Raw genomic sequence first — 25152 nt, 5'->3', positions numbered from 1 at the left:
ATTGAGGGAGAGGGGGCAATGGTCCTGCTACACACGCATTTATCAACATTGTCAATGCTATTATTATTATTTCAAAATCAATCCAAAAGAATAAAATTACAAGCAAAGCAAACTATTCCAAAAGTCCCGTTTCCATGGGCTGTTTGGCAGTCGATAATTACTGTGTTATTTCAATTATAAAGCTTCAAAATGGAATAAAAGTGTGAAGAAAACAACATTAAGCTAAACATACTACATAGTACAACTGACTGTAACTTTACAAGCACTCCGTTGTGTTTGCAGTATTATTTCTCTCAACATCAAATATACTTCAAAATATATGTTGGATACCACATGGCTAGTCTGTTGCATTTCACATCAACACAGATGCTTAAAATCTTGTGAAGGGCAGTTGCTACTTGCAAAAGAGACCTCAAAACTAAGCCTACACCTAGTACCTAGCCTAGCCTAACCTACTCTGCATGTAACAAACTAACAGGATAAACTACCAACTAATTGTGACTTACTTTAAATGAGAAGAGAACTACCTTAGACTTGTACAAAACACTGCTAAGGTTGAGAAAAACATGAGTGAATTTTGCAAGGTGAGATCTGGAGTACAGATATGAATCATAAACTTGAGGCAACATAACGAAAAATTAAAATAGTCACCATCATAGTCTGTGTATGGTGTAAGAGAGTCCACTACGTAAGTTGTCACGGTGATATTATCGACATAGATGATCGGCTGTGGCATTCTGATGGTGTAGCTCAATATGACACCATTAGTTTCCGTTGGTGGATCCCACGACACCAAGATTTGGGTGGAACCTAGAACATCTACCAAAGGAGGTCTCAATCCCCCTGGAGCTAAAGTTTAGAAACAAAAAAAGAAAAAGAATAAAGAATGGCAACAGACAATTGGGACAAAGTTACAGTCATCATAGAAAACATACATACGTTTTTTTATGTATCAATTTGAAATAAATTGTCTCAGTTTCACTTTTAACTGGCCAGTCTCTGCGTTCCTACTGGGACCATCAACAAAAAAAATGTTTACATATTTGCCCAATACACATTGCAAGTATTTCAGTTGTTTTCATAATTGCCCAAATACACATTGCAAGTATTTCAGTTGTTTTCATAATTGCCCAATACACATTGCAAGTATTTCAGTTGTTTTCATAATTGCCCAAATACACATTGCAAGTATTTCAGTTGTTTTCATAATTGCCCAATACACATTGCAAGTATTTCAGTTGTTTTCATAATTGCCCAATACACATTGCAAGTATTTCAGTTGTTTTCATAATTGCCCAAATACACATTGCAAGTATTTCAGTTGTTTTCATAATTGCCCAATACACATTGCAAGTATTTCAGTTGTTTTCATAATTGCCCAATACACATTGCAAGTATTTCAGTTGTTTTCATAATTGCCCAATACACATTTTCAGTTGTTTTCATAATTGCCCAAATACACATTGCAAGTATTTCAGTTGTTTTCATAATTGCCCAATACACATTGCAAGTATTTCAGTTGATTTTACTGAGCCAATTTTCAGAGTTGCAAGTGTCCGTACTTTCTCAAAAACATGATGCACACCCTTTCCTCCTCATACTCCTCTCCTCTCCTCCCACCCCATCCCCTCCCCCGCCACAAAGAAGGAAACAAATATTGTGTGATGAATGAATCTTTCGGAGTTGCCGGATTAATAGGTTCCTATATAATGCTCAAAATCATCAAATTCTACCCTTCTCTATTGAACATAAAAACTTTTCATACTAAGAGACTGCAGATGGTTCAAGAGCTGGATCTGTTCATACTATTTCATACTCCTCTCATACTATCTTCATTCTGTCATACTTCACTCAAGAGCTTTGAATTCTTACATGCTGATAGAGTGGTAACTTCTGCCCAAAGACTAGCATAAGATCCAGCCGAGCTGGACACCCGTATCCGGTACTCGTAGGTGCTGTACGGGGTGATCAATGGTGAGTCGTCACGATATCGTCGCGGGGAGGCGACGATGAGCGCAGCTACAGTGAAGACAGCACTACTACCGAGACGCCTCCGTTCTATCTCGTAGCCGACGAGAGCACCATTCGGGGAGCTCGGTGGTTGCCATGTGATGATGATGGAGGTCGGTGTGTCGGACCTCAATGTCGGTACATCTTGACCTGACGGAGCTAAAGGGGTAAAGTCAAATCTTGAAATTAGTGGCTGTCCAGGCATACCAAAACTTTTTCTTTGCTTTGTGCAGACAATTTGGAGTCAAAAAGTATATTATTGATGATGTATATATATTTATTATATGCAAGCAGATTTGGTCCTCTCAGTTTTGGACTTTTTCTTTTAGAAACTGTACTTTGATGTCACTCTTTTCAAAGCAGTTGTACTGACAGTATGAGTAGTACGAATACTGTTTTTATCCAGTAAATGTTACAGAACTGTTCATACTGTCAGTACAATTGCTTTGAAGCACAACACGAGAGACCAGTATAGATTGGTACTAGCAATAGATAATTGTCCCAACTGGTTGATTTGGCGTAAGTTTGGTTTTAGCAGGTCCTTTTAGTAAATTTGCATTGAGCTTAACCTATATATACCAAAAATCAACTTTCAACTGTCATGTCACATGACCTTATCTACAACAGCTGATTGGAAGAAGGATTAAGAGGGGGCTACTTACGGGCCTGCGGGGTGCGATGTGTTTCTGACGGTGGACTTATCGAGCAGCCTTCATTGTTACAGACCTCCACCTTAAAGATATACTCTGAGAATGGAACCAAATCTACTGCTGTGAATTCTGTGGTATTCCCATTAAGCTGTGAAATAAATTCAAAGATCAACATACTTTAAAAATTGCATCACGTTAACCAAGCTGGAAGCAGCAGTTAAGTAATAACAGACTTCAAAGATTTAACAAGATGCAGGATGGGGAGTGTGCCCCAACATAAGAAATATGAAGACTTTATTAAAGTGAAAACGGAAAGAAAAACAGTCAACAGCAGAATTATTCACAAAATCAGTCACAGATCCAGGGGAGAGGGGGTCAGACACAGATCCAGGGGAGAGGGGGTCAGTCACAGATCCAGGGTAGAGAGGATGAGTCAGATCTAGGGGGAGAGGGGGTCAGTCACATATCCAGGGAGAGGAGGGTCAGTCACAGATACAGGGCAATGGGTGTCAGTCACAGATCCAGGGGGAGGGGTCAGTCACAGATCCAGGGCAGTGGGTGTTAGTCACATATCCAGGGGAGAGGGGTCAGTCACAGATCCAGGGGGAGAGTGGGTCGGTCACAGATCGATGGGTAGGGGTCAGTCACAGATCCAGGGTAGAGGAGTCAGTCACAGATTCAGGGGGAGAGGGGTCAGTCACAGATCCAGGGGGAAAGGGGTCAGTCACAGAACCAGGGGGAGAGGGGGCTATATACTCCCTCTCTTTCAACACCACACAAAATCAAATTAAAAGTAGTTATTATTTCACAACCTTTTGAGTGTAAACCTTTTAACAGACCTAATTTAGAGCCTAAATTTGCCCTCAGAGACCCAACATGGGGGTCAGCTTCAACAACGTCAGGGCCACACACCTCTCTCACAAGGCCTGCATCCGCCCCTGATAATTTAGTGAACGATAATACACCACATTCAAAACCTTCTATACTGATATAGATATGATTTTAATATAATACTCTTTGTTTTCTCTGCTCCGAAGACAGGAGAGGGATTCTACAAGATGAGGGTTGCACGATCGGTTAGGAGTACAAGGACGCTCCAGTAGCCACTGATATGCACAACTTCTTATATGACAATGAAATATTCTATAACGTGGTACAATGTTTCGATACATTTACAGAGCAGCGTCTTATAGTTGAACGAACAAACAACGAGTTACGTACAATGACCCTCAGCAGATCATTCTGGTAGAGGTTAACCCTTCTGATGACTCCATTAGGTCTTATCGGTGGCTCCCAGGTCACATGTAAGGTATAGGCATCTACGACGTTGGCCATGGGTGGATCCACTGGACCGGGTACTACATGTGGATAAAAGGAAATACATGATAGGTGTGTGCAAAAAATAGGGGATATGATATCACTATCGGCTGCGGTCAGTCAACCTGCCGAGTGATATCAACATTTTTAAACTATCCAAAAATACAAGCTACCCATGCAGACCCTATGGAAATTACAATGATGGAATATATCTGCATGTCAGACCATCCCCCCTGCCCCACACATCATACCTTCTTCCTTTTGCTGCATCTCAAACCTATAACTGAATGTAAAATTTAAAGACAAACCTTGACCCGCCAAGATATATAGAGGTATAATAAATATACATATATATATATATATATTTATTATACCTCTATATAACTTGGCGGGTCAATATATAATATAAATATATATATATATAATATATATATATAATATAATATATAATACTCTCACATCAGATTCACCCAACCAAGCCTACTTTGCATATTACATTTGGGTAGATTTGAAACTTGTTAGAAATTATTACCACTTACAAGAAGCATATCTACATAGCATACAAAGCTACATAACTGTAGCATAGCTACATAAAATACATAATATAGTGACACAGTAATCCCCCAACTACTTATCACTACTACTACCAACTACTTATCATGATTACCTAATTAGCCTAATAACCTAATTAGTCTAATTACTAATTACTTAAAACGTTGATCCGGTAGGATGTGAAATTTGTTTGATATAATATTAGAAATGAATTTGCAGCCAGTTGTCATTTAAAGTCATACTGAACAGACTAGTTACCTGTTTCTAGGGTGAAGGTAGACACCCAATGACTCTCCGTACTTCCGTATGTATTGACAGCTGTGAGTTTAAATTCGTACTCCGTATAAGCTTCAAGACCAGGTTTGGAGAAACTCATGGCTCTGGTTGGATTTGAAAACAACCTACAAGACACAGTGACGACAAATAAGATCTTGATTCAAAATTTTCCTGTGACACATTTCTGTTTCCTAAATACTTCAGCAGAAATTTTTTTTTACACATGGTGTATGGAGTCAAGAAATTACTCAGCAGTTAACATTTGTTATGCGAAAAAAAAAATCTGGAGTCTGTCAGAGTTTAATCAAGGGCAATCTTATCACTGACAAACTATTTTTTTTGGAGGGGGATGGGGGGAGGTTCAAATTTTCACAAAAACTGAGCAAAATCAGCAAGCGAGTTTGTCCTCTCTTTTAGAAATGAAGGATAACATCAATAACGTATAAAGATGACTCTGAAATTACTCTTTAAATTCTTGTGACTTTAACCATTTTTGCTTACTCTTCTTGTGCTCCAGGGTTGTCTGCCGGCCGGAAAGTCAACAAGAATGAAGCCAACCCAGGTGCGTTATTTCTTGCTGGTTCTGTCCAAAATGCCAGAATAGAGGTGGGACCACTTGGCGTTAGTGAGGGAGGCAAGACGCCATCGGGACCTGAGCGGGACAAAAATATACATCATCTTTGAGCGTCTCATATAATTTCATCTTGACGGTCTTACTTGCAAGAAAATCAAAGCAAACACTCTCAATGTTTGACATCCCTGTCAAACCCACAGAATTGAGTAATATTGTAAGATATGGTTATATCTCAAAAAAAACTTTCACGTCCGTCCACCCTTCTGCTGACCTTCCTTGCCGCAGTCTCCATCTGTTCATGAACAGCTTTAGCTCTCATTAAGAGGAGATGTATACCACACAAGCCCCTCCCCCTATGAATATGCATTAGACAAGGCGTAAAACCTACTTCCTCTTGGCATGGTAACCGTGACATCACTGCTGGATACCCGCCCCCTGCTATTTGACGCCCTCACACTGACGGTGTACCTGCTGTCTGGAATCAACCCACCAATCACAAACATCTGGTTGGACCGGCTGGTGTTCAATAAAACTCTGGTCTCTGTTAAGGTAGAATACTCATTCATTTCTGAGAAGGCAAAAAACAAAAAAAAGGATGAAGAAGGAAGAAAATTGTTGTAAAAAAGATAACAATTCCCCAAAATGATCCTGAACTACACACATGTACATTTGCATTAAACGATAAAAGACAACAATGTGGTCGTTACCATAACACTGAATAGAAACCATTCATTGTCTCTCTAAACAACAAATGGACATTTTGCTTCGTCCACTGAACCAAACTATTGGTCTGTGTGTTAGACTAAGTATCCCAGCCACTTACATTAATGGCTTCATATGTTTGAAGGGGGTTCTCTAAGAAAATAAGAGTGGTTGATAGATGCAACCTAGACTGCTAGCAGTGTTTTATTTTTTACTTTTTTTAACCATTTTTTGCCTCTCATAACGTACCTGGTGCAAGGTAAAACAAGCCGTTAAACAAGAGGTCGTAAATGATATCGCCGTTAGGTTGAGCAGGAGCTGACCAGAAAGCATTCACAGCCCTTGCATTAATGGGGTTGACAGACAGGGTTATGGTACCGACTGGGGGAGCCTCCTGGGTCCTGACCTGGACCTCCGGGCTAAACGAACAACCGGCAGAGGTGCAAGCCTCCAATCTGAACACCTGTAAGCTCCAAGGTGCCAGGCCAGTGATGGTTGCTGTGGTTTGGGTGGAGTTCTGGATAGGAATGTTGTTATGGATGAGAGCATAGCTGATGATGACTCCTGAAAAATACAAAAAACAAATACAGATTAATTCCCAAGCTTGTAAGATTTATCTGGCAGATTATTTCCATTGTTGATAGAATGCAGATATACAAAATGCTTACCAATAATGCAGATACTCTTGGACACAAGGAAAATGCAAGTTATATATGTTGTTTAGAATAGTACATTATAACTGTAAAAATGGCTGTATGTAGTACCTCCAGATGACCTCTGACCATCAATTAAGAAAACACACACAACAAAATATTTTTTCCCCGAAAACTCAACCCCATGGATGACCTCTTCCGATAAAACGAAAGATTCACTTTTTTATATGATACGGGTGTTGATAAAAATTAAAGTAACTGATGTTACTTGTAAGATTCTTACCGTTGGGTTGGTCGGGTAACTGCCACGAGAGGTCCAGCTGTGACGAACTGGTGGCAAATACTGTGGGGGGCTGAACCCCTGCTGGGGCACTCTCTGAGGTCCTTGCGGTACTTTGTGGACTGACGGTGCACCCTCCCCCCGTACAGGCCTGAAGTAATCAAGTATGACAAATGAAATGAGAAATTTCAGTCAAATTGAAACAATTTCAACAACAAATTATAGAACCTTCGTGATTAATTAATATACAATTATCACATATTTTGCTCAGTTCTATGGTTGTATTTTTTAGCAGACTCCACAAGTTTTGCATTTGAAAAGTGCTAAAAATGGATACATCAGAAGTCAATCTACATAAATTGACTATTAAAGAAAATGGTAAACTGTTCGGTAGAATGTCAGATATAACGAGATATAACAAGGCTTGACTTGCAGGAATTGTTGAAGTTGAGTGCAACCTTTTGGCAATGTTAAAGGGACTCAAACCCTTCGTTGTTTATTTTCCTGTACGTTTTACTCTTATAAATTATCGGGACATAGGCTCACCATGACAGCTACGTAGTAAAATGTCCCCGGTGTGAGATCGCGGATCACAAAGTCCATGAAGAGATCGGAGGTGTTGTAGACGGGTTCCCCGTCGGACTGAAACGTGTCCGACACGAGCAGCACGTATCTCTCTAGGATACCGTTCACCTGGCTCGGAGAGGTCCACTGGGCCTCGATAGACGTAGGCCCCTGGACGAAGAGACTGGGAGCGGTCACTGCCTCTGGCGGTAGCTGGGATGTCGTGATGGTCACTTCTGGACTGCTGGAACAACCTACACTAGTGCAAGCTATAATTCCCAGAATTGCCAAGAAATGAAAGAAGAATACTTCAAACCTGACAAAGATTATGTCGCCTTACACATCTTGAAGGTTAGCTTAAAATAAAATGGTGCATTTTGGTGGTGGAATTTTTAATTTTTTTTTTAGCATTTCTCAACAGATGAAATAAACTCATTTTCTCCCTCCAGTAGATATAGTGTATCAATGGGTACAGACAGGGCTTGACTTAACAGGTCAAGAGGGGCAACTATGGCCTTAGAATAGGGGTTAGAATTGCCCTTACATTTTGCGTGGAAATGACAGGGCATAAATAGTAATTTTTCAGATTTCAATAGTGCACAAAAACATGTGGAAACAACAGAAAACAGGGGTAAGAGTCATTTCTTTAATCTTCCAGTTTTTTTTTTGCATATTCTCAGACAGACAGATAAATCCGAGCACGATGATCATGAAGACAGACGAGATTGATCAAGTTTTTAAGATTCCCGATGCTGCTGCTTAACAGCTGTTTTTGCTGGCAACAAAATCTGTTTTTGAGTTTCAATTGATTTACGAGCCATGTTTTAATGTGACGTTGATGTCGACAGGGATCATTACAGTGCTGTTGCATTTGGGCTGATGCTAGAAATTTATGACATTCACTTGATGACAATGAAGGCTACTGCCCTATCAACTGTGATAATGTTACAAACCTAGGCCACAAGTTAGACATTTGGCTTTGAAAAAAAAGCTAACAATTCTTGAGATATCAAACATCTACTACAGGGCTAATAAAACGAGATAGCAATTCATTTTGATCCAATGCATATGTCAACACGACCAACACTCCCTACCTTCCTCATGCCCAACCCCCCCCCACTTCCTACTTCCACCCACCAAAAAGTATCCATTTCCGCCAAATGTCAAAGATCTGTAACATATACACCACTGACCTGTCAGTATGAACCTGTAACCAGTAAACACACTCAGCCCAGTTTGTGTGTGGTTCCCGAAAGACCCTTCGTAGATCTCAGCCCCGTTCATGGTGAGACGGTAAGAACTGATGACGCCGTTAGGACTACCGGGCGGAGGCCATGCAAGGTCCACGTATCTCCCACCTACCATCGTTGCAGCGGGTGGTCGGACATCATCAGGTGCTAGGAAATCAGCAAAGATACCACTATCAATTATGTCACCATTTTCAAGATCTACATTTGAAACCGCTTCTTTAAAAGTTTCTAACGCCTAACTAATACCATGTAGAACACTAAGTTTGGCTATTCTAGGAATGGAAGGAATCTTAGCCAACGAAGGTGTTCTACGTTTGCAAGTAGATGGTCTTAGAAAGTTTCATGTTCCTTGTATTTATCCACAGAAGGTGATGAATTTCAATATCTTGATTTTGAAGTCCATCTTTCATGGACTCAGATTTCAAAACAATGAAAAGCTTGATTAAGAATTTAATTTCCATTTAGCCCATCATAATGCTGAAGGGGACACGAAATTGCTCTTTTGTACCAAGAGTGAAAATTTGTATGCAATCTGCAAACGGCAACACTTAATTATGTACCTCCTCCGATAATGTTATACAAGGAAGGCAAGATGAGAAATTGCATTTTCAATCGGCTTTGTCTTTAGGGGATCATGTCGTCCGTCGTAATCTATTATTAGCTTGGTGACAGAAAGATGACAATGGTACATCCATATTGCCAGAGAGAGAAAGGGAGAGGGGGGGGGGGAGGGGGATGAAAGATATTTGCAGCAGTTATCAATAAAGTAATATGAGAATGTAGACTCATCTTGATAAAGTATTATACTCAGTCATTACAAACCTTAGTCTTGCAGCACACAGCTCCGTTAGATGGTAATAATAATACACATTGTTGTCACTTACTTTCCTCCAGTGTGAATACAAGTACTCCAGAACTTTCAGAACAGCCACCGGCCGTGCAGGCGCGCAGGGTGATCAGATAATTTGTGAACGGTATTGCACCAGTTATGTTCCCTATGGAAAAGAGTAGATGAAATTGGGTATTACAAGGTTTGCAGTGAAATGGGGTATTACAAGGTTTGCAGTACATCTCGGTCTTAATTCCTCAGACAGACAACATTTTATTCTGTAAAATATCAGTTCTTGTTAATAGAACTATTGGAAGTAATTTGTAGGAAGTATTGTTCTTTCTCAGTTGCAAAGATTCAGAATTAAAAACTACACCAAAAATGAAAGACTCATCATACATTTTAATCCATACAAGCACCTACAGAAATAGCTGCATCTGGTGTTAACAGTGGGATATTGCAGTAATATGTTAACCTTAACAAACGGAATGAACACTCTAGTGTATGGAAGCCAATTGGAACTAACTGTCACTTCCAGGTGGGAGAGCTTACCAGAGCTTTCATCTGATGAAGTGTCCATAAATACAGCAGCGACCGGTGTCAGTAGTGGGATATCTTGGTTGTATGCTAATATGACATACTGAGTGATCACGCCGGTATTTCCTGATGGTCTTTGCCAGTCGACACCAATTGTGTACCCATCGTATGATACAGGGTCAGTAGGTGGGGTCAAGCCTGTTGGCACTAAGAAGACAAATGTAATTTTAATAAACTTTTCACAATTATAAACATTACTTGAATGTGGCAAACAGCAGTTTTACAAAGATCTCAAAGATATGATATGTATCAAACCACAATGCTGGCATTTAAGTAGGTTGATGCTTAGCAGAAGACAGTGAGTGTGCTTTACGTTCATGACTAGCTCTTTAAAAACAGACTAGCTCTCTTAAAGGTCGCTGCCAGTTAGCCAAGGGTATTTTCACAATAAATCCTCTCAGCATACAACTGTGGACTTTCACTGCCTCAAACTTGAATAATTCTTTCCCATATACTCATGAATTTCTAATACCTGATAGTAGCAGATATTGTGAGGTCATCACTAAAGGGAGGTTTGCAATTAAATATAGGTATGAAAGGTCAATATTTACCTCCTTCTCTGGTCCTCCCGATGGACCACACACTGCTGGTGGAACCAATGCTGTTGCTAGCTGTGACCCGATACATGTATTCTATAAGGGGAGAAAAACATGCAACGTCGTCTAAATGACTGATGTACGACTGATCAACGATAAGAGCAGTGAGTATCTATGACAATTTGCAGCAGCGCTTCTCACGACCACCATTACAGTTCTCCCCACCACCACCTTCCCTCCCTCCCCCTCCCACAGGCAAATAAAAAGTGCAATAACACTTTTCCATTCATTTTACTTTAGCGCCTACCTGGAATGGAAACTTGCTAAATTGAATGAATGATGTGCAATATTGTAAAATAGTAATGTAACATCAAAAGCAAAGTTATGCTTAATAACTGTCTTAAATAACTAGATGACTTTGAATAAGACTGAATATGCATGAAGCAGGGTTTACATGTCCAGTGGTCTACCAACTGAGTTATCCAGCAGTTGTTAGAAACAAAGTATTATCGTATCTAAAGAAAAATTCTGACATAAATTTGACAAATGACAAATGGTTCAAACCAACTTGAAAGAAGAGACCTAAGGCTTGCAAATCCAGAGTCCTATCAATTGGGCTTATCCACCGACAAAATTGGGGGCACACTCTTTGACTCATGTCTCCGTCGAGGTGCAAGAGGCCACGGTACTTTACACAAACATATGTAAGAAGAGATCACACCTCACTTACAATTTGAATAAACCTAGAATGTGACAGAAATTAATCTAAGTAGTAGTTAGATAGTTAAAGTCAGCATTTAAACGAGTCTAAAGTGCGTCCTACTTTGAAAATTATGAAAGACTCATACCAGTAAAGACTTGTAGGTTGTGGTCATAACGTATCCTTGCAGGACCCGAGTACTCTTCGGTCGTGGCAGGTGAGGCACATGAGGCTCCTGGCACACTAGGACATCCATCCAAATAGACATTCACCACCTCTCCGTGGAAGAAGTTAACAGGAACGTCATCGATGGCAAAATCCTTCATGCATCCACCGAATGCTGGAGAATACAGAGAAGAAACCAACACTCTTGTCTTCAAATAAATATTTAAATTTTTGAAAGCATGGATGAAACTAAGATGAAAGATTTCACTCCCACAGTTTATTAGTATCAAATAATCTACTGCATTAGGATATTCAGAGACCAGTTTAGTTTGAGATGCTTGATAAACAAGAATGCAGAAAAAGAGAATGCAGAAAATGGTCATTTTGAGGTAAGACTGTCAAACAGGCCTCGACAAATACGGTCGCCAACTTGCCAATGGCGACTAGAATTTGCGACTGGCGAGCAAAAAATGCATTACGCTCGACATTTTGGCGAGTGGCTCATTCGCTCACTGCCTTTATACGATAGGCTTACTATTAACTTGTGAGCCAATCAACAAAGGCCTATTGCCTAATGTTACACATCACAGTAGAATTATCAAGTGCACTGTTACAAGTAGGTCCTAAGGAACAGCTCTGTTCACCAGCTCGAAACTAACTTGATACTCATCCACTAAATGATGCACGATAGGTGTAACCAAACTGGAAAACTACAAACTTAAATAAATGCCTAACGACAACTCAAACAGGGGTAACGCATGAATATCATGTTTTAAACACTTTTGACGAAGCACAATTTAAATAGATCGTTTTTGCTGTAAACAACTAACAGTAATGGCCCGGTTACACTACAGCGATATTTTATCAAAATACGGTCCGATTTTTCCGATTTTAGGCCGAAGAGTGAGGATTGTGGTAGTGAATGTAATGAATGCAGTGGAATATTCGAATACCTACTCCAAATCTGAGGGGTTCTGGAACGGACTACATTCTGAAGTGACGTCACATCGAAAAGCAATAAAATATCGGAAGAAAAATCGGATAGCTATCCGATAAAAGGAAACGGAGTCAATATCAAAAGTTAGATGAGGGCTATTCCACTTCGGAATGGCTCAACAGATAGCAAATCAGGTCCTTTATCACTGTGGCTAGAAGACCCGAACGAAAAACTGGCTGTTTCGATTCCTCCGGGAAAATCGGATAGTATTCCGATAAAAAATCGGTATAGTGTGACCGGGCCTTAACACTAAACCGCGATATCCTAAGTACGGCCATACTACCTAGGCTTATATCACACAAACACTTTGAGAAAAAAATGGCGAGTAAATTTAACGTTTTGGCGAGTACAATTTTAGACTCGGTCGCCAGTTGGCGAGTAGTTTTGAAAAAAATTGTCGAGTCCTGCTGTCAAATTAAAAAAAAAATATGCAGATAAAATCTAAAAGTCTGGATTTCAGAAATTTTGAGCAAATAATTACTACTTAAATATACTGAAAATTCAGCTGACCTGAAGTTTCTTCTCTAATTGGAATTCCAAACAACCAATGTTGTAATTTACCCTGACCATATCACACCTACTTTTCCAAAAATGAAACAGCATTCCATCAATTTTGACATGTTTACTCCCTTAGAGAGTTTTTGAGCAATATTCCGGTCGCTGGCTTGAACCCAATCAGGTAAAATCGGTCGAAATCCAGGAGCATTTACTCAACTGCATCGGCGATGGTGTGACTCTTTTCAAGTCTATCAGACACCTCTACGATCTCACAAAACAGCAGCTTGACAAATTTTGTGATTACTGGTAGGTTGTCATGACAACACTTAGCACATAAAAATCTTTATCTACTTAACTTACCAGTTAATTCGAGACCGGCTCCCTCTGCGAATGATTGTGCTTCGGAGTCCTCTGGGACTCCTCCCAGATATACTGAAGATGACAAAGGCAGGGTTGCAGAGGAGAGTAACATGGACTGGGGAGCACTGTTACCAACGACGGAGAGGGTTACCAAAGGACCAGCTTTCTCTACTGTGATCTCTTGCCACTGTCCGTCACATAATAACGCAGGGATGGTAACTACCGTGGCTTCACCGGAACCAACATCTACCGTGAGCTGTCAGATACAAAGGGAAGAAGAGAGTTTACGAACAAATTTTAATCAGTGATTAAAAACAATTGGTAATTAAAAGTTATCCACTAGAAGAAAACTTTGTTTATCAGTAAGTAATGTTATTAAGTCATTCAAACAATTGTGATACTTATTTGATAATTACGACCGTTTAAGATGGTAATATTAATCTATGAGAGGGTAACAACTAAGAAACCAAGTATGTTGTATTACTAACAATTTTCATGGGCAGCTACTAACATGTAAACTACCAGCAGTTGTGATTTCACTCTCATCCAAAATTAAATAAAGAAAGATATAGAGAGTGGTAACTTTAATATGACATAATTGAAAAATAGGACACAAATAGGACACAAATTGAACATGCATTGCATATCTATGAATTCCCTATTAATGCACAAGGATTGTGAGGATATAAATATACATTTTGGTAGACTGGTGACAAGCAACAAGTACCTTTAAATTTCCTTGCAGGAGTTCTAGGAGAAGGACTTGTCCATTATTACCATGGCTGAAGAGAAGCGTACCAGCAAGATATTCTGTCCTCATAGTCAGAGAGACACTGAAGGTATTTCCTCCAGATAGAATGCTAGATGGAAATATCACATGACCTAAAAGGTGTGCAACAGAGAAACAGGCTAATCAATATGTATGAATATGTATGTGGCATGCATGTTTGAATATGCATGTTGTGTGAATATGCATGTTGTGTGAATATGCATGGAGTAAATGAATATGTATGATGCAAAGATATTTGTATGTATGTATGTATGTATTTTTGATCCTCCTGCAAGCAGGAACTCGCGGAGAAGCCTCATTGGCTTATCAAAGCCGCAAGCTGATTGAAGTCAGTCTCTTACATTCATATTTAATGATTATGAATTGTCAATTGACTACAACTCTGTAACTGGACGACATACATTAGTCTCGAACCGGGGACCTTATGATTGAAAGGCACTGGCGTTAACCACTGAGCTAACACTCCTAAAGTGGGTATTTGGGTACTAAGTACACGATTTGATATGATGCAGACTGTTGAAAAAACACTGCCAGTAGTCCAAGTGCATATCTATACCACTTTTAACTTCTAAGAAATTACCGTATTTTGGGTAATTATCTGGGTATTTATTTGGGTAATTTGGGAAATTACCCTCTGAGGCCTATTAATTAAAGTGACTGGAATTCTTAGTCTAATGCACAGACTATGTACTATGCCAGATTAAAGAAGCCTGTATGGGAAAGAAAGTCTACCAACTGTAATTTTGTGGTTGAGGTATTAGAATTAACAACACAATTGATTAACATTGATAGGTATAGGCCTGCAGTGAGTAGCCAGCATCATTATCATCATATCAGCCATAACTGTAGGAGCATACCAAAGATCTTTGTTATATAGTTTCCTTGGAAACATCTTAAACACCCAAATAGTTATAGAAACATTACCAACACTCACTATCTTTCTTTGTTATTGGACTATGACATACTAGGCATGATATTTTGCCACAAGCCATCCTTTAAGAGGTGACAAATTCTTTTCAGAAGATGGTGCCTTTAAAGCAGAGAATTCTCGAACATTGCAATTAAAGGCTGAGAGATGTAACGATCATACCATTTCCAGGAAAGTGAACGCCAGACTGTAAATTAGAAGGACAGCCCTGCCAGCTGCCGACAACATCCTGCTGAATTTCAGCCGAGCTGAAGCTTAGGTCCTCCCAAACTGAGTTTGGAATTCGGCTTCTCTCGATACGGACATTTCGTAGGCAGCCTGCGAAGCCTCGGCGAATTACGGCCAGATCTCCCTGGTCCGTCCGGCGAAGTGCGAAGTCCATCGGTAGGCCACCTATGAAGACTCCTGTGGTCTGACCGATGATGTTGGAAGACGTAGGAGCACTGGCAGTACCTGAGTGGGATAGACAAGACAGCATTCTTTCCATAAGAATGAAATTACAACAGAAACAATCCATTTGTAATGTTCACAATTTTTGCATGTAGGAATGAAAATTGTTTACCTCAAGTTTGTAGCCACGTAGATTGAACAAATAAAAAATAATAATACTGAAATATGAACGATAAAATAAAAATAAAAATTTTTTTTTTTTTTTTTTTTTTAGAAAAGACCAGTCTGAGAAGAAAAATCTATATTGTATTAACATTTTTGTATCACCAAATCCTATCGTGTTTACTGATAAATAAGAAATTTATTATTTAATTGTTGATAACGATCCTGAATTCAGACAAACAAACAAACCTGTATAGAAGTCATCGACGACTATGCTTCCAAGAGTACCGATTCTATTGATTTTGACCCGATGCCATTCACCATCGTCGAAGGTCACACGATCTGCTGGGGTGACACCGACTGCCCCACCCTGGGGGTCAAATAGGAACCAAGGGCGCCCATCTCGCAGCTGGAGCACAATATACTCTTCCTGGTTGCCCTCCGAGGCAGCAAACAGAAGAAGAGCACTGACGGGCGATGTAGAACCTTCCGGCCTTTTAACGCGGAATTCCAAGTCGATACCTACACACACAAAAATGGGAAGAGTCCAGATGGTAAAGCCTCTACAACAAACCTCTACAACAAGTAACGAGAAATTCATACTTGGAATGAAGACAGATATCAAACCATTGAAAGAGATATTAATATCATCTACCTTTCAGGTAATGTCATTATTTCCAAGAACAACAACTCCCCTCCCCCAACCATCATTCTCCCACCCCCCTCTGACCTGTTATGGGAGACTACATAAGTTCCTTTTCACAATGCAATGATATATTTTGTTCAGTCATACATAGATTCTACCCAAAAAAGGTGATTTAGTAAACAAAAGTTAAGGTGCTTAAAACAATTACTTTGACTTGAAACTTCAAAAATCTGGTGTTCAAAACATCTCTCCTTCAATAATTACGGATGAAATTGTGGCAGAGACAGTAAGCTTGTCAAGATATTCGTGGAACTGGACAGGAGCGATATGACAGCGACCCTTTGTTGACTTTGGGTGGGGGGGGGGGAAGAGCCCCACTGATTTCCTCTACTACGAAAGGCAAGCCAAGCCGTTCTACTGTTTTTCTTACCTGTATAAGATGACACTGGTAAGAGTGATGAAGAAAACATATAGAAGCCAGTTCCAGTGAACCTTGCCCCTTTCTCTACCCTCGGCGGGGGCGATGAGAAAGCCACGGGAGACCTGTGTAAAGAATAGTCCGGTTCCGGGCCATTTGGTTTGAGTGGGGCACTCCAGGAGATGAGCATAGAAGTAGCATTTTGTCCTTCTACCAACGGAGCCACCTGTTCCTCCGGTGCTTAAATGATAAAGAGAAACGTACTAGAGTTGAGACCACACACAGACAAATGAAAAGCTTATTTATTTTGGGGGGGGGGGGTAAAAGATGACTTGATACAGTCCTTCTTCTTTTTACATATTTTTTTTTAAGTAATGGAGAGTTATAATATTTCAATGATAATAATTTCATGTGACTATGACATGCACGTGACACTGTTTCAATGTACTTGATGGATCTGACGGAGGGTACCAAGCCTGAACATTAAAGTGTTTTCATTTCATTTATATTGTTTTTACAACATGCATTTGAATGTTTACAAACAACATGAAGTAGTAGTGAAGAAATACATGAAGTGAAGGAAGCGGAACAATATTCCATTTTAAAATTCATTTATTGCATTTTTATCACCAAATCTCAATAATACTGAAGTCTGGTTTGTTTAAAATGTATCACATTTAATGGCAAACCAGAAGAATCCATCAAAGCACTTCTATGTTTCATGTTCACCATAAGGTATGTATAGTGGCTTCATCTAATAAGCAGTTTCTCTAACTCAAATGTGATGATGTTATTGAAGAGTAGGGGAATTCTCCTTGGATTATAGTCAACATACTTTCCCATACACTCTTTTCATCAGACATATTAAACAGTGCTTTTTTATTTTAATAACTAGTAACTTTCACAAGTTTTTGATGGGTTGGGATGGGGTGGGGGGTGGGGGAAGGACATTTTTCACAAAACACTGCTTCTAGGACAGTAGCTAAAGCATATAGGGTAAGGTAGAATATACTACTTTTTGCATCTGAGCTTTGCTTGACATATAAACAAGCTCTATCTTGTATGAAATGTTAAGACACAGTAAGTTTTGACTCACCGGACGGTAGGGTCCTGCCAGACCCCTTTGCGCTTCTAACACAGCCAAGACTATTGCAGACTTCTACAACAAAGGAATAATCTTGATAGGGTTCCAAGCCCTCTAATCGATACTGGAGAGAGTTGCCATTGTTTGTATGAATAAGCTGCAAGAACAAACAATTAGAAGAAAATATTTCTCTACTTAAAATATGAAAGAACGGAAGAATACCTTCTCTACATAGTTTATCTTTAATTAATGATAATAAATGATACCTTACTACTATATTGTAGCACGATGGTGTCGATAACTTGAGGTATTTCTTTTTCCCCCTTTCCCTTAAAAAAATTAAGCACAGTAAAGGCCATTTTCAATTGTTAAAAAAAAATATGTCTTCCCAATTTTGCTCTAGTTGATCAAATTTTCTGTACCACCTTATCTTTTCTTTAGAAGAGGAAGCATCATGTACATGTGGTACCCTCAGTTGGTAACACAGTTAATGAGAAAGCTGGAGATCATTTCTCACAATATCATGTTAACTCAATTACTACTAGTACATTTGTCAACACTTAACGGTAACAAATTCTACATACACTCCTTTCAGATTGCAAGTTTGATAACCGTGGTGCTCAAACCATATTAACATAGGTCATTTCTCCTCAGTCAGATAGCATAACTACTACAAAGATCAAACCATATCAAATCAAATCAAATCAAGCTATACATTAAAACAAGGCATCATCACTAACTAAAAATTAGTTAAACGATGACCACCAGAATATAGGACCAGACTGCAGATGAGTCTACATAATCAATAATCTACTAATTTTATAAACCACTATCGCAATCTATGAGCGAGGAATCCATGCAAATCAAAAAGCAAGATAAAAATTTTTTAAACGAATACCCACCAGAATATAGATTCAAACTGCCAAGATTTGCTAAAATAAAGTATGTTCATGACATATCATTTCTTCTTTGTATCACCTCAGCAAACCGTTCAGCCAAAAGTGTATCAAGAATTTATCGAATAATTCTAAAAAAAATAAAAATAGAAAAAATAAACAAAGTCGAACCTGGGAGGACTCTGGAGGAGCAAACGGATCGGATGAAGTCACCAGCTGGTAGAGGGAGTATCTGATGACCACACCCCTGACCTCTTGATCGGTCGGCTGACTCCAGATAACATTGACCGATGTACTCGAGGACCCAGAAACAGCTGGGGCCGGCATAAATAACGGCTCTGATATAAAACAAAATTAAAAATAACGACTCTGATATAAAACAAAATGAAACAACCGCTCTGATATCAAACAAAATGAAATAAACAGCTCTAATATCAAACAAAATGAAAATTAACTAATCTCATGCATCTCCTTTAAGGATGATCCTTTGACCCCGTCTGTTTCTTCTCATGTCCATGATATGTTACAATTTTCCTTCGTTTTGATTTTTAAGAAAGGGATATGTGTCGAAGGACAATGACTAGTAAGTATGACGGTAGAAAGAAATCTACTTTGGTGATTGGCTGGATATATGTCCATAATTTTTTTTTTTTTTTTAACCTTGTATATTGCGCCGTTACTTAACTAAAGAGCTACAAGGGGATAGGTATCTATGTGCCTTGCGTGTCAAAACATCACTTTATTTCTGTACCACTTTGACTGAAACATGATCACAGATTCAACAAACAAATGAATTTCTTCCCTGCATGATGCTGTCCTAAGATTGTCCATCGGAGATGCTACTGCTGGTAATCCTTGCTGACCGTTTCAAAATGCGTAACAGAAGCTTGTGGAGTTTTGCATAAATTAGACAGAACCGATAGGACACTGCCATCTGTTGATATTGTTCACAGTTGGTTTAGCCTCACTGAAAGCAACGAAAGGTACACAGGAGGATAAAGTACTGCTCTTATCCTCTGTCGAGTTTAATTACAAAATTCTCTTACAAACCTGCTTCTAATGTCCTGAAAATCACCCAGTCACTCTCCCCCGTGCCAGCCTGGTTCCTGGCGGTCACTTTAAATTCATACAAAGTAAAGGGCGAGACTCCTTCGTGTGTGAAATTTGTCGCTGGCGGGTGGGTCGGTTCCTCTTGAGGGGTCAATACGGGGCGAGGGTTATACCATCCAGCTGGATGAAAGATCCTGCTTTCTGGAGGATCCCTGACACCGTCTGCATTTGGCAAACCTCTGATAAATAACTCGTAGTGAGTAATGATGCCTACGAAAGAAGAGAGATTATTCAGATAAGGACTACAGATCCAAAAAATCTGGTTTCTCATCATTCTGGCAAATCGAAAAGACCTGCATAAAGTAAAGTTCATTGTGGAAACATACAGGGATGAAGTGGTCAGCCCACACCGCAAGGACTATATCAAACCGTTAGGACCGACAGTCCTCTACTTGTAATGAAAACTGATATGGACAGTATCTTTTCAATTATCATACACACTTTTAACCGAGAGAAAATGAATTAATAAAGCTTAACATAACTCCATGTACATTTACATGTTGACAGAACCAATACGATGTGCAATCACTCTGAACTGAATGACCGGGTCTCTGATAAGAGACCACTGAAATTAAGGGACAACAATGTAATACAGAGAGAGAAATTTATTCCACTTTGTCATTGCAAGAAGGATAAATACACAGAAAGTCCTTCTCATAATATGTTACGATTATTCCTTTGTATGAGTTAAGTGTTTACAAAACACTGTATCATAAAATTTAGTAATACAAGCAGCTGTTTTTATGATTTTACTTTTCTGTTTCCTCAACAATTAGAACCAGGATTTACTAAGAACACTCAAGCAACAACCATATCACATAAAAATCATATATATTGCACATATTAGACTCTAACGGCCAGAACACCACTGCATTGGGGTTTTATAATTAAATAAAATGTTGTACATAACAATGAAAGGACTGTTCCAAAGTATTGAATAACTGCTGCATCACTCTTTGCATATATATTCCTCCCATATCAGACTCTATGAGCCAGCACACAACTACATTGGGATGTTATAAATATTACCAAGTGTACAAGAGACTGGTGTCGTTCAAGTGACAAACACATCTCATAACAATCCAAGGACTCATTTGCATTCACATTCCTCACATATTACGAGCCAGCACAGAACTGCAATCGGAAGCTTAAATACACAAAGTGAACGTTGTACGATTACCATTCGCTTCGAGTGGATGGTCCCAGGTCACAAACACAGAGGTTTGGTCAATGGCTGTTACATTTGGAGGTACAACTCCCTCAGGGGGAGCAGACTGGGTGTAGCCCAGAACAGTCTGGCCTTCACCGCAGGAACCGTCTGTACACACAATGAGACTGAATGAGTAGTTGGTGAACGGTATCAGATCTAAAGCCCGGTATGCGGTATCTAGACCAGAATAATGCTGTGTGGCTGGTGACTGCTTGCTGGGGGTCACAGAGGTCAGAATGTAGTTGACCACTGGTGCTGATATTTCTACATTAATAGGTGTAAAGAGAGGAAAGAATGCCATTAAACTCTTAACTCTCCAAATAGACAAGAAAGTTGCTCACTTTTTCACTATTATTTCAACTTGTTATATTTTGATCAGATGTTTCACCTGAACTCTGTCTGCTACAGGAAATTTTGGGATCATCCAGACTTCGATTATCCACATCTGGGATTAAACGAGATTTTGATGTCCAATCGTTCACTACTGGATAGTAATGGACATGTGTCAGCACTTTTGATTAAATCTTCATTTTAACTTTTTTTTTTCTCGATTTAACTTTGGGTAACTACAGCACACAGAGATATAAACACACAAATTCATTATCCATCATTTTTGGGATTAATCTAATCCAAGGACTCAACCATGCCATGAACTATCCATCACATTATTATAAACAAACTGCACTCTACCTGGATTAATTGGACATATCTCATATCCTGGAAACCTAGAATTCCAAAAAGTTTTTGACAATTCAGATTTTTCTGTTTTGTAAAATTCGACATAATATCATACTTTCGATCGTAATGCAATTATCAACTGAAATTAATTTTAAATGGCAAACATTTTCAGACTTTCAGTCAAAAAAATAATATAGCTCATAACTGGAACTCAAACTAGGTGAACTTGAAATTTCTAAATTAAGGGATTTCACTAAGTCGATGATCCAAATTATCATGACATTTTTGGTTCAGCACAAATTTAACAAAAAAAGCCTTACTGACATAACAACTAGCACCATTAACAGCAAATACTTACCACTGGGTTTACTCCAAGAGAAGTCAGCTGATCTGCTACCAATATTAGAGACAGTAAGAACATCAAATCCAGCAGGTATGGCATCAGGGGTCCTAGCTACTATAGGGGGGCTCTGAGTGGTCCCTGCTTGGTTAGACGCCTCGATAACGTATGAATAGGTCGTGTAAGGGGTCAAAGCCGAATCCTGATATGTTTGGACTCCTAGTGCGACAAAATAGAGAACATTCATCAGAAAGAATGTTTACTCAGCAGCGACAAAAATGAACAACAAAAATAAGGAAAGACAACATAAATGACATCAAAAATGGGTAGCGAATGTGTTTATGTCTGTTTGTCCTTAAGCAAGAAAATGTATATGCTACTGAAACACCTTGAAAGCTAAACGACAAGTTAAAAAGAGAAAAGGATATTGAAACATTGATAATCACTGTTGATGACTCCAATACTACTGTGTGCTTAAGCAATGCTGAAATGTTCTTTATTTTTATTTTCAAAACTGTATTTTCCTTTCGTTTCTGACCCACAAATCCATTCCCAAACATCTAATGGCATTAAATCAGGGAAATTAATGCCACAGTGTGGGAAGATGCTTTAGCAGGAGGCATGAAATTCTTGAAGAAGTTATAATGAGACTGACCATTTTTCAATTTTCTAGCATATTTAGAGGCAGTACTCACGGTCTGTAACCGATAAGGGTGGGGTGGTTGTAAAACCTTGTAAGGCTATGATATTTAAGTAAAAGCAGAATATCTGAAAGCTGACTTTTCCTCTAAATTTTCTACTCGAATTGGTCTTCAAGAAAACAGCAGGTCACACAACACTGAACACGAGTGGCGGACACAGAATTCTCACATGAGGAATTTCTGATTTATAACCTTGTACCAGAAAAAGTCCTTTCAGAGGAAACATTGACACAGTTGTTTGGAAAGTAAGTCCCTGTGCCTTACAACTGCAGTAGCCGTCTTTATAAAGGTACAGACTACACATTTCATTTTACGATAGTCCTTACCATCCCAGGAATCCCCAAAGATACCACTATTCACTCGAGTTCCATTTCTGATGACGGTATATCGGTTAATTATCCCGTTCGGCTGGTCAGGAGGACCCCAAGAGAGGAGAATTGCATATGGGCTCACTGGTTGCCATGACGGTGGAGGCTGTTGTTTGGGTTCTGGAGAGAAGAGTAACATAGAAATTTAAACACTCTCGCAGTAATGGTTTACATTCACTGTATCAGCTAACTGAACACTCCTTCTTCATGTTGGTAAGCAATACAAAAGTGGAGGGCAAGGAGAAGGGCAAGTGGAGGGCAAGACTTGTTTCTAGCTTGAAGTCATTCACCCACTAAGTAGTGACGTATTGCATCTTTCAAAGAAGACGTTCAAAACGCTGCGAATTTGAAATCTGTTTCATGAAGGATGGTGACAAGAGTCAAGCATTATCTAACATAGAGAGTGAGCAGAAAACATAAAACAACATTTATTCTTTACGACAGAAGTGCAAGAATATTTGACTTTTGAGAAAAAGAAACAGCTGTACCAAAAGGGGAACATTAATTTTTACTGCGATAAAAGTCAGTGTACGAAAGTTACAGTAATAGCAAAGTGTCGTCATTTAGAAGTAGATGATGATGGTTGTTCATGTGAGAATGATTTTTCCTCCTCCTTGAATAATACATCAAAAAAACTTGGTAAAGTAAAGCATTTGGTTGAAACAGTGATCAAGTAATTGTCACCTTTACTGCACCCCTGCGGATTATTCTCTTGAAGATTGCTGGAGCCAGTCTGACAGGTATCGCATCTTCGACCGGTCACCAGTTCCTTACAGGAACACTGACCGGTATTGTCATCGCAGGTAACATTGACACTGCCACGGATATCACAGTCACATGGTTCGCACCTAGACAGATGGACAAAAGAGAGGGAGAAGTCATATTAAGATTCAATTACTTTGGTACAGAGCTATGGTAATCTCTAATATGTGGGATACAAGATTGCTGAAATGGATTAAAAGAACTGCCTTCTACGTACAATATGTTTAATGGGTACTGTGCCAAATAATCTAAAATATGTTTGGATACAGACTGCAGAATAAAGACTAATAATAATGCATTCTACAATATGATTAATGAGTACATTACCCAAATGATATCTGGTATGTCTGGACACAGATACCTGGATACAGATTATCAAGACTGCCTCTCAAATATATTTAATCAGTCCAATGCCAAGCAATCTCTGTTATGTCTGGACACAGTTACCTGCATACAGATTAACAGCAGTCAGTCTTCTACAAAACATTTATCTTCCCCGAGCCATTCCAAACGCCGAGAAACTTTACAATGAGCTTGCGGATATTGTTAACTTATAGAATGATAAGAGTAGCAAATTAAATTTTACCTTCCTAGAGCAGTGTTAAAGTTAAAGTACTCTGGAAGGCAAGAATCACATTGTCTGCCAGTCACCCCAGAATCACCTTCTTTACATACACACTGTCCACTGAGTGAGTCACACAGAGTACCGATTTGAGCACCACCAGGGTCACAGCCACACTCTTGACATCCTTGACCAGTGGGGTTGATAAAATACCCTGTAAAAATAGGAATAAAAGAAAATTAAATATGTGCAGGTATATGTTGCGTGAAAAGCTGAAACATTGCAAGCTGTGCACAAAAAACATTGGGACTTGGTATGCTATGTTATCCTATACTATTGACGGTGTAAGTTTGACAAGACAAGAGCCACTACTTTAGGAGTGTTAGCTCAGTGGTTAACTTCAGTATGCACCAGTTGATGTCTAAATGTTGTTTCTCGGGCTGATGACCTCCAGGGAGTCGACTCCAAGGACACCAGGGCCACACCCCCTCCTTAATAAAATCTTGGATTCACTCATCCCTGTTCTTCACAAATGACATTATGGTTTATTGTCCATCAGACTAACTGTAACTGGAGATTTTGGTAAGGGCCATCTGA

The 25152-nt window shown here is 39.2% G+C and overlaps 1 protein-coding gene across 1 annotated transcript in view; it reads right to left on the bottom strand.

Moving 5' to 3' along the window:
* Positions 1-25152, bottom strand: part of LOC139970977 (usherin-like) — a 75147-nt gene that overhangs the window by 26442 nt on the left and 23553 nt on the right. The window contains exons 14-41 of the mRNA XM_071977085.1: positions 24580-24769; positions 23916-24079; positions 23190-23351; positions 22181-22381; positions 21115-21408; positions 19875-20144; positions 18996-19162; positions 17941-18085; positions 16857-17084; positions 16030-16302; positions 15391-15681; positions 14238-14392; positions 13511-13766; positions 11639-11830; positions 10806-10886; positions 10210-10401; positions 9713-9823; positions 8772-8975; positions 7561-7847; positions 7018-7165; positions 6331-6645; positions 5768-5947; positions 5307-5457; positions 4788-4930; positions 3882-4018; positions 2673-2808; positions 1873-2169; positions 652-849 (exon numbers count right to left, since the gene is read on the bottom strand). Of these exons, the coding sequence (XP_071833186.1) occupies positions 652-849; positions 1873-2169; positions 2673-2808; positions 3882-4018; positions 4788-4930; positions 5307-5457; positions 5768-5947; positions 6331-6645; positions 7018-7165; positions 7561-7847; positions 8772-8975; positions 9713-9823; positions 10210-10401; positions 10806-10886; positions 11639-11830; positions 13511-13766; positions 14238-14392; positions 15391-15681; positions 16030-16302; positions 16857-17084; positions 17941-18085; positions 18996-19162; positions 19875-20144; positions 21115-21408; positions 22181-22381; positions 23190-23351; positions 23916-24079; positions 24580-24769 (5568 nt within the window). The remainder of the gene's footprint in view (positions 1-651; positions 850-1872; positions 2170-2672; positions 2809-3881; positions 4019-4787; positions 4931-5306; positions 5458-5767; positions 5948-6330; positions 6646-7017; positions 7166-7560; positions 7848-8771; positions 8976-9712; positions 9824-10209; positions 10402-10805; positions 10887-11638; positions 11831-13510; positions 13767-14237; positions 14393-15390; positions 15682-16029; positions 16303-16856; positions 17085-17940; positions 18086-18995; positions 19163-19874; positions 20145-21114; positions 21409-22180; positions 22382-23189; positions 23352-23915; positions 24080-24579; positions 24770-25152) is intronic.

This window comes from Apostichopus japonicus, chromosome 8, assembly GCF_037975245.1.
Source record: "Apostichopus japonicus isolate 1M-3 chromosome 8, ASM3797524v1, whole genome shotgun sequence".
Lineage (NCBI taxonomy): Eukaryota > Metazoa > Echinodermata > Holothuroidea > Aspidochirotida > Stichopodidae > Apostichopus > Apostichopus japonicus.
Note: the sequence above shows the minus strand (reverse complement) of the source record. Positions and strands in the feature narration are given on the sequence as shown.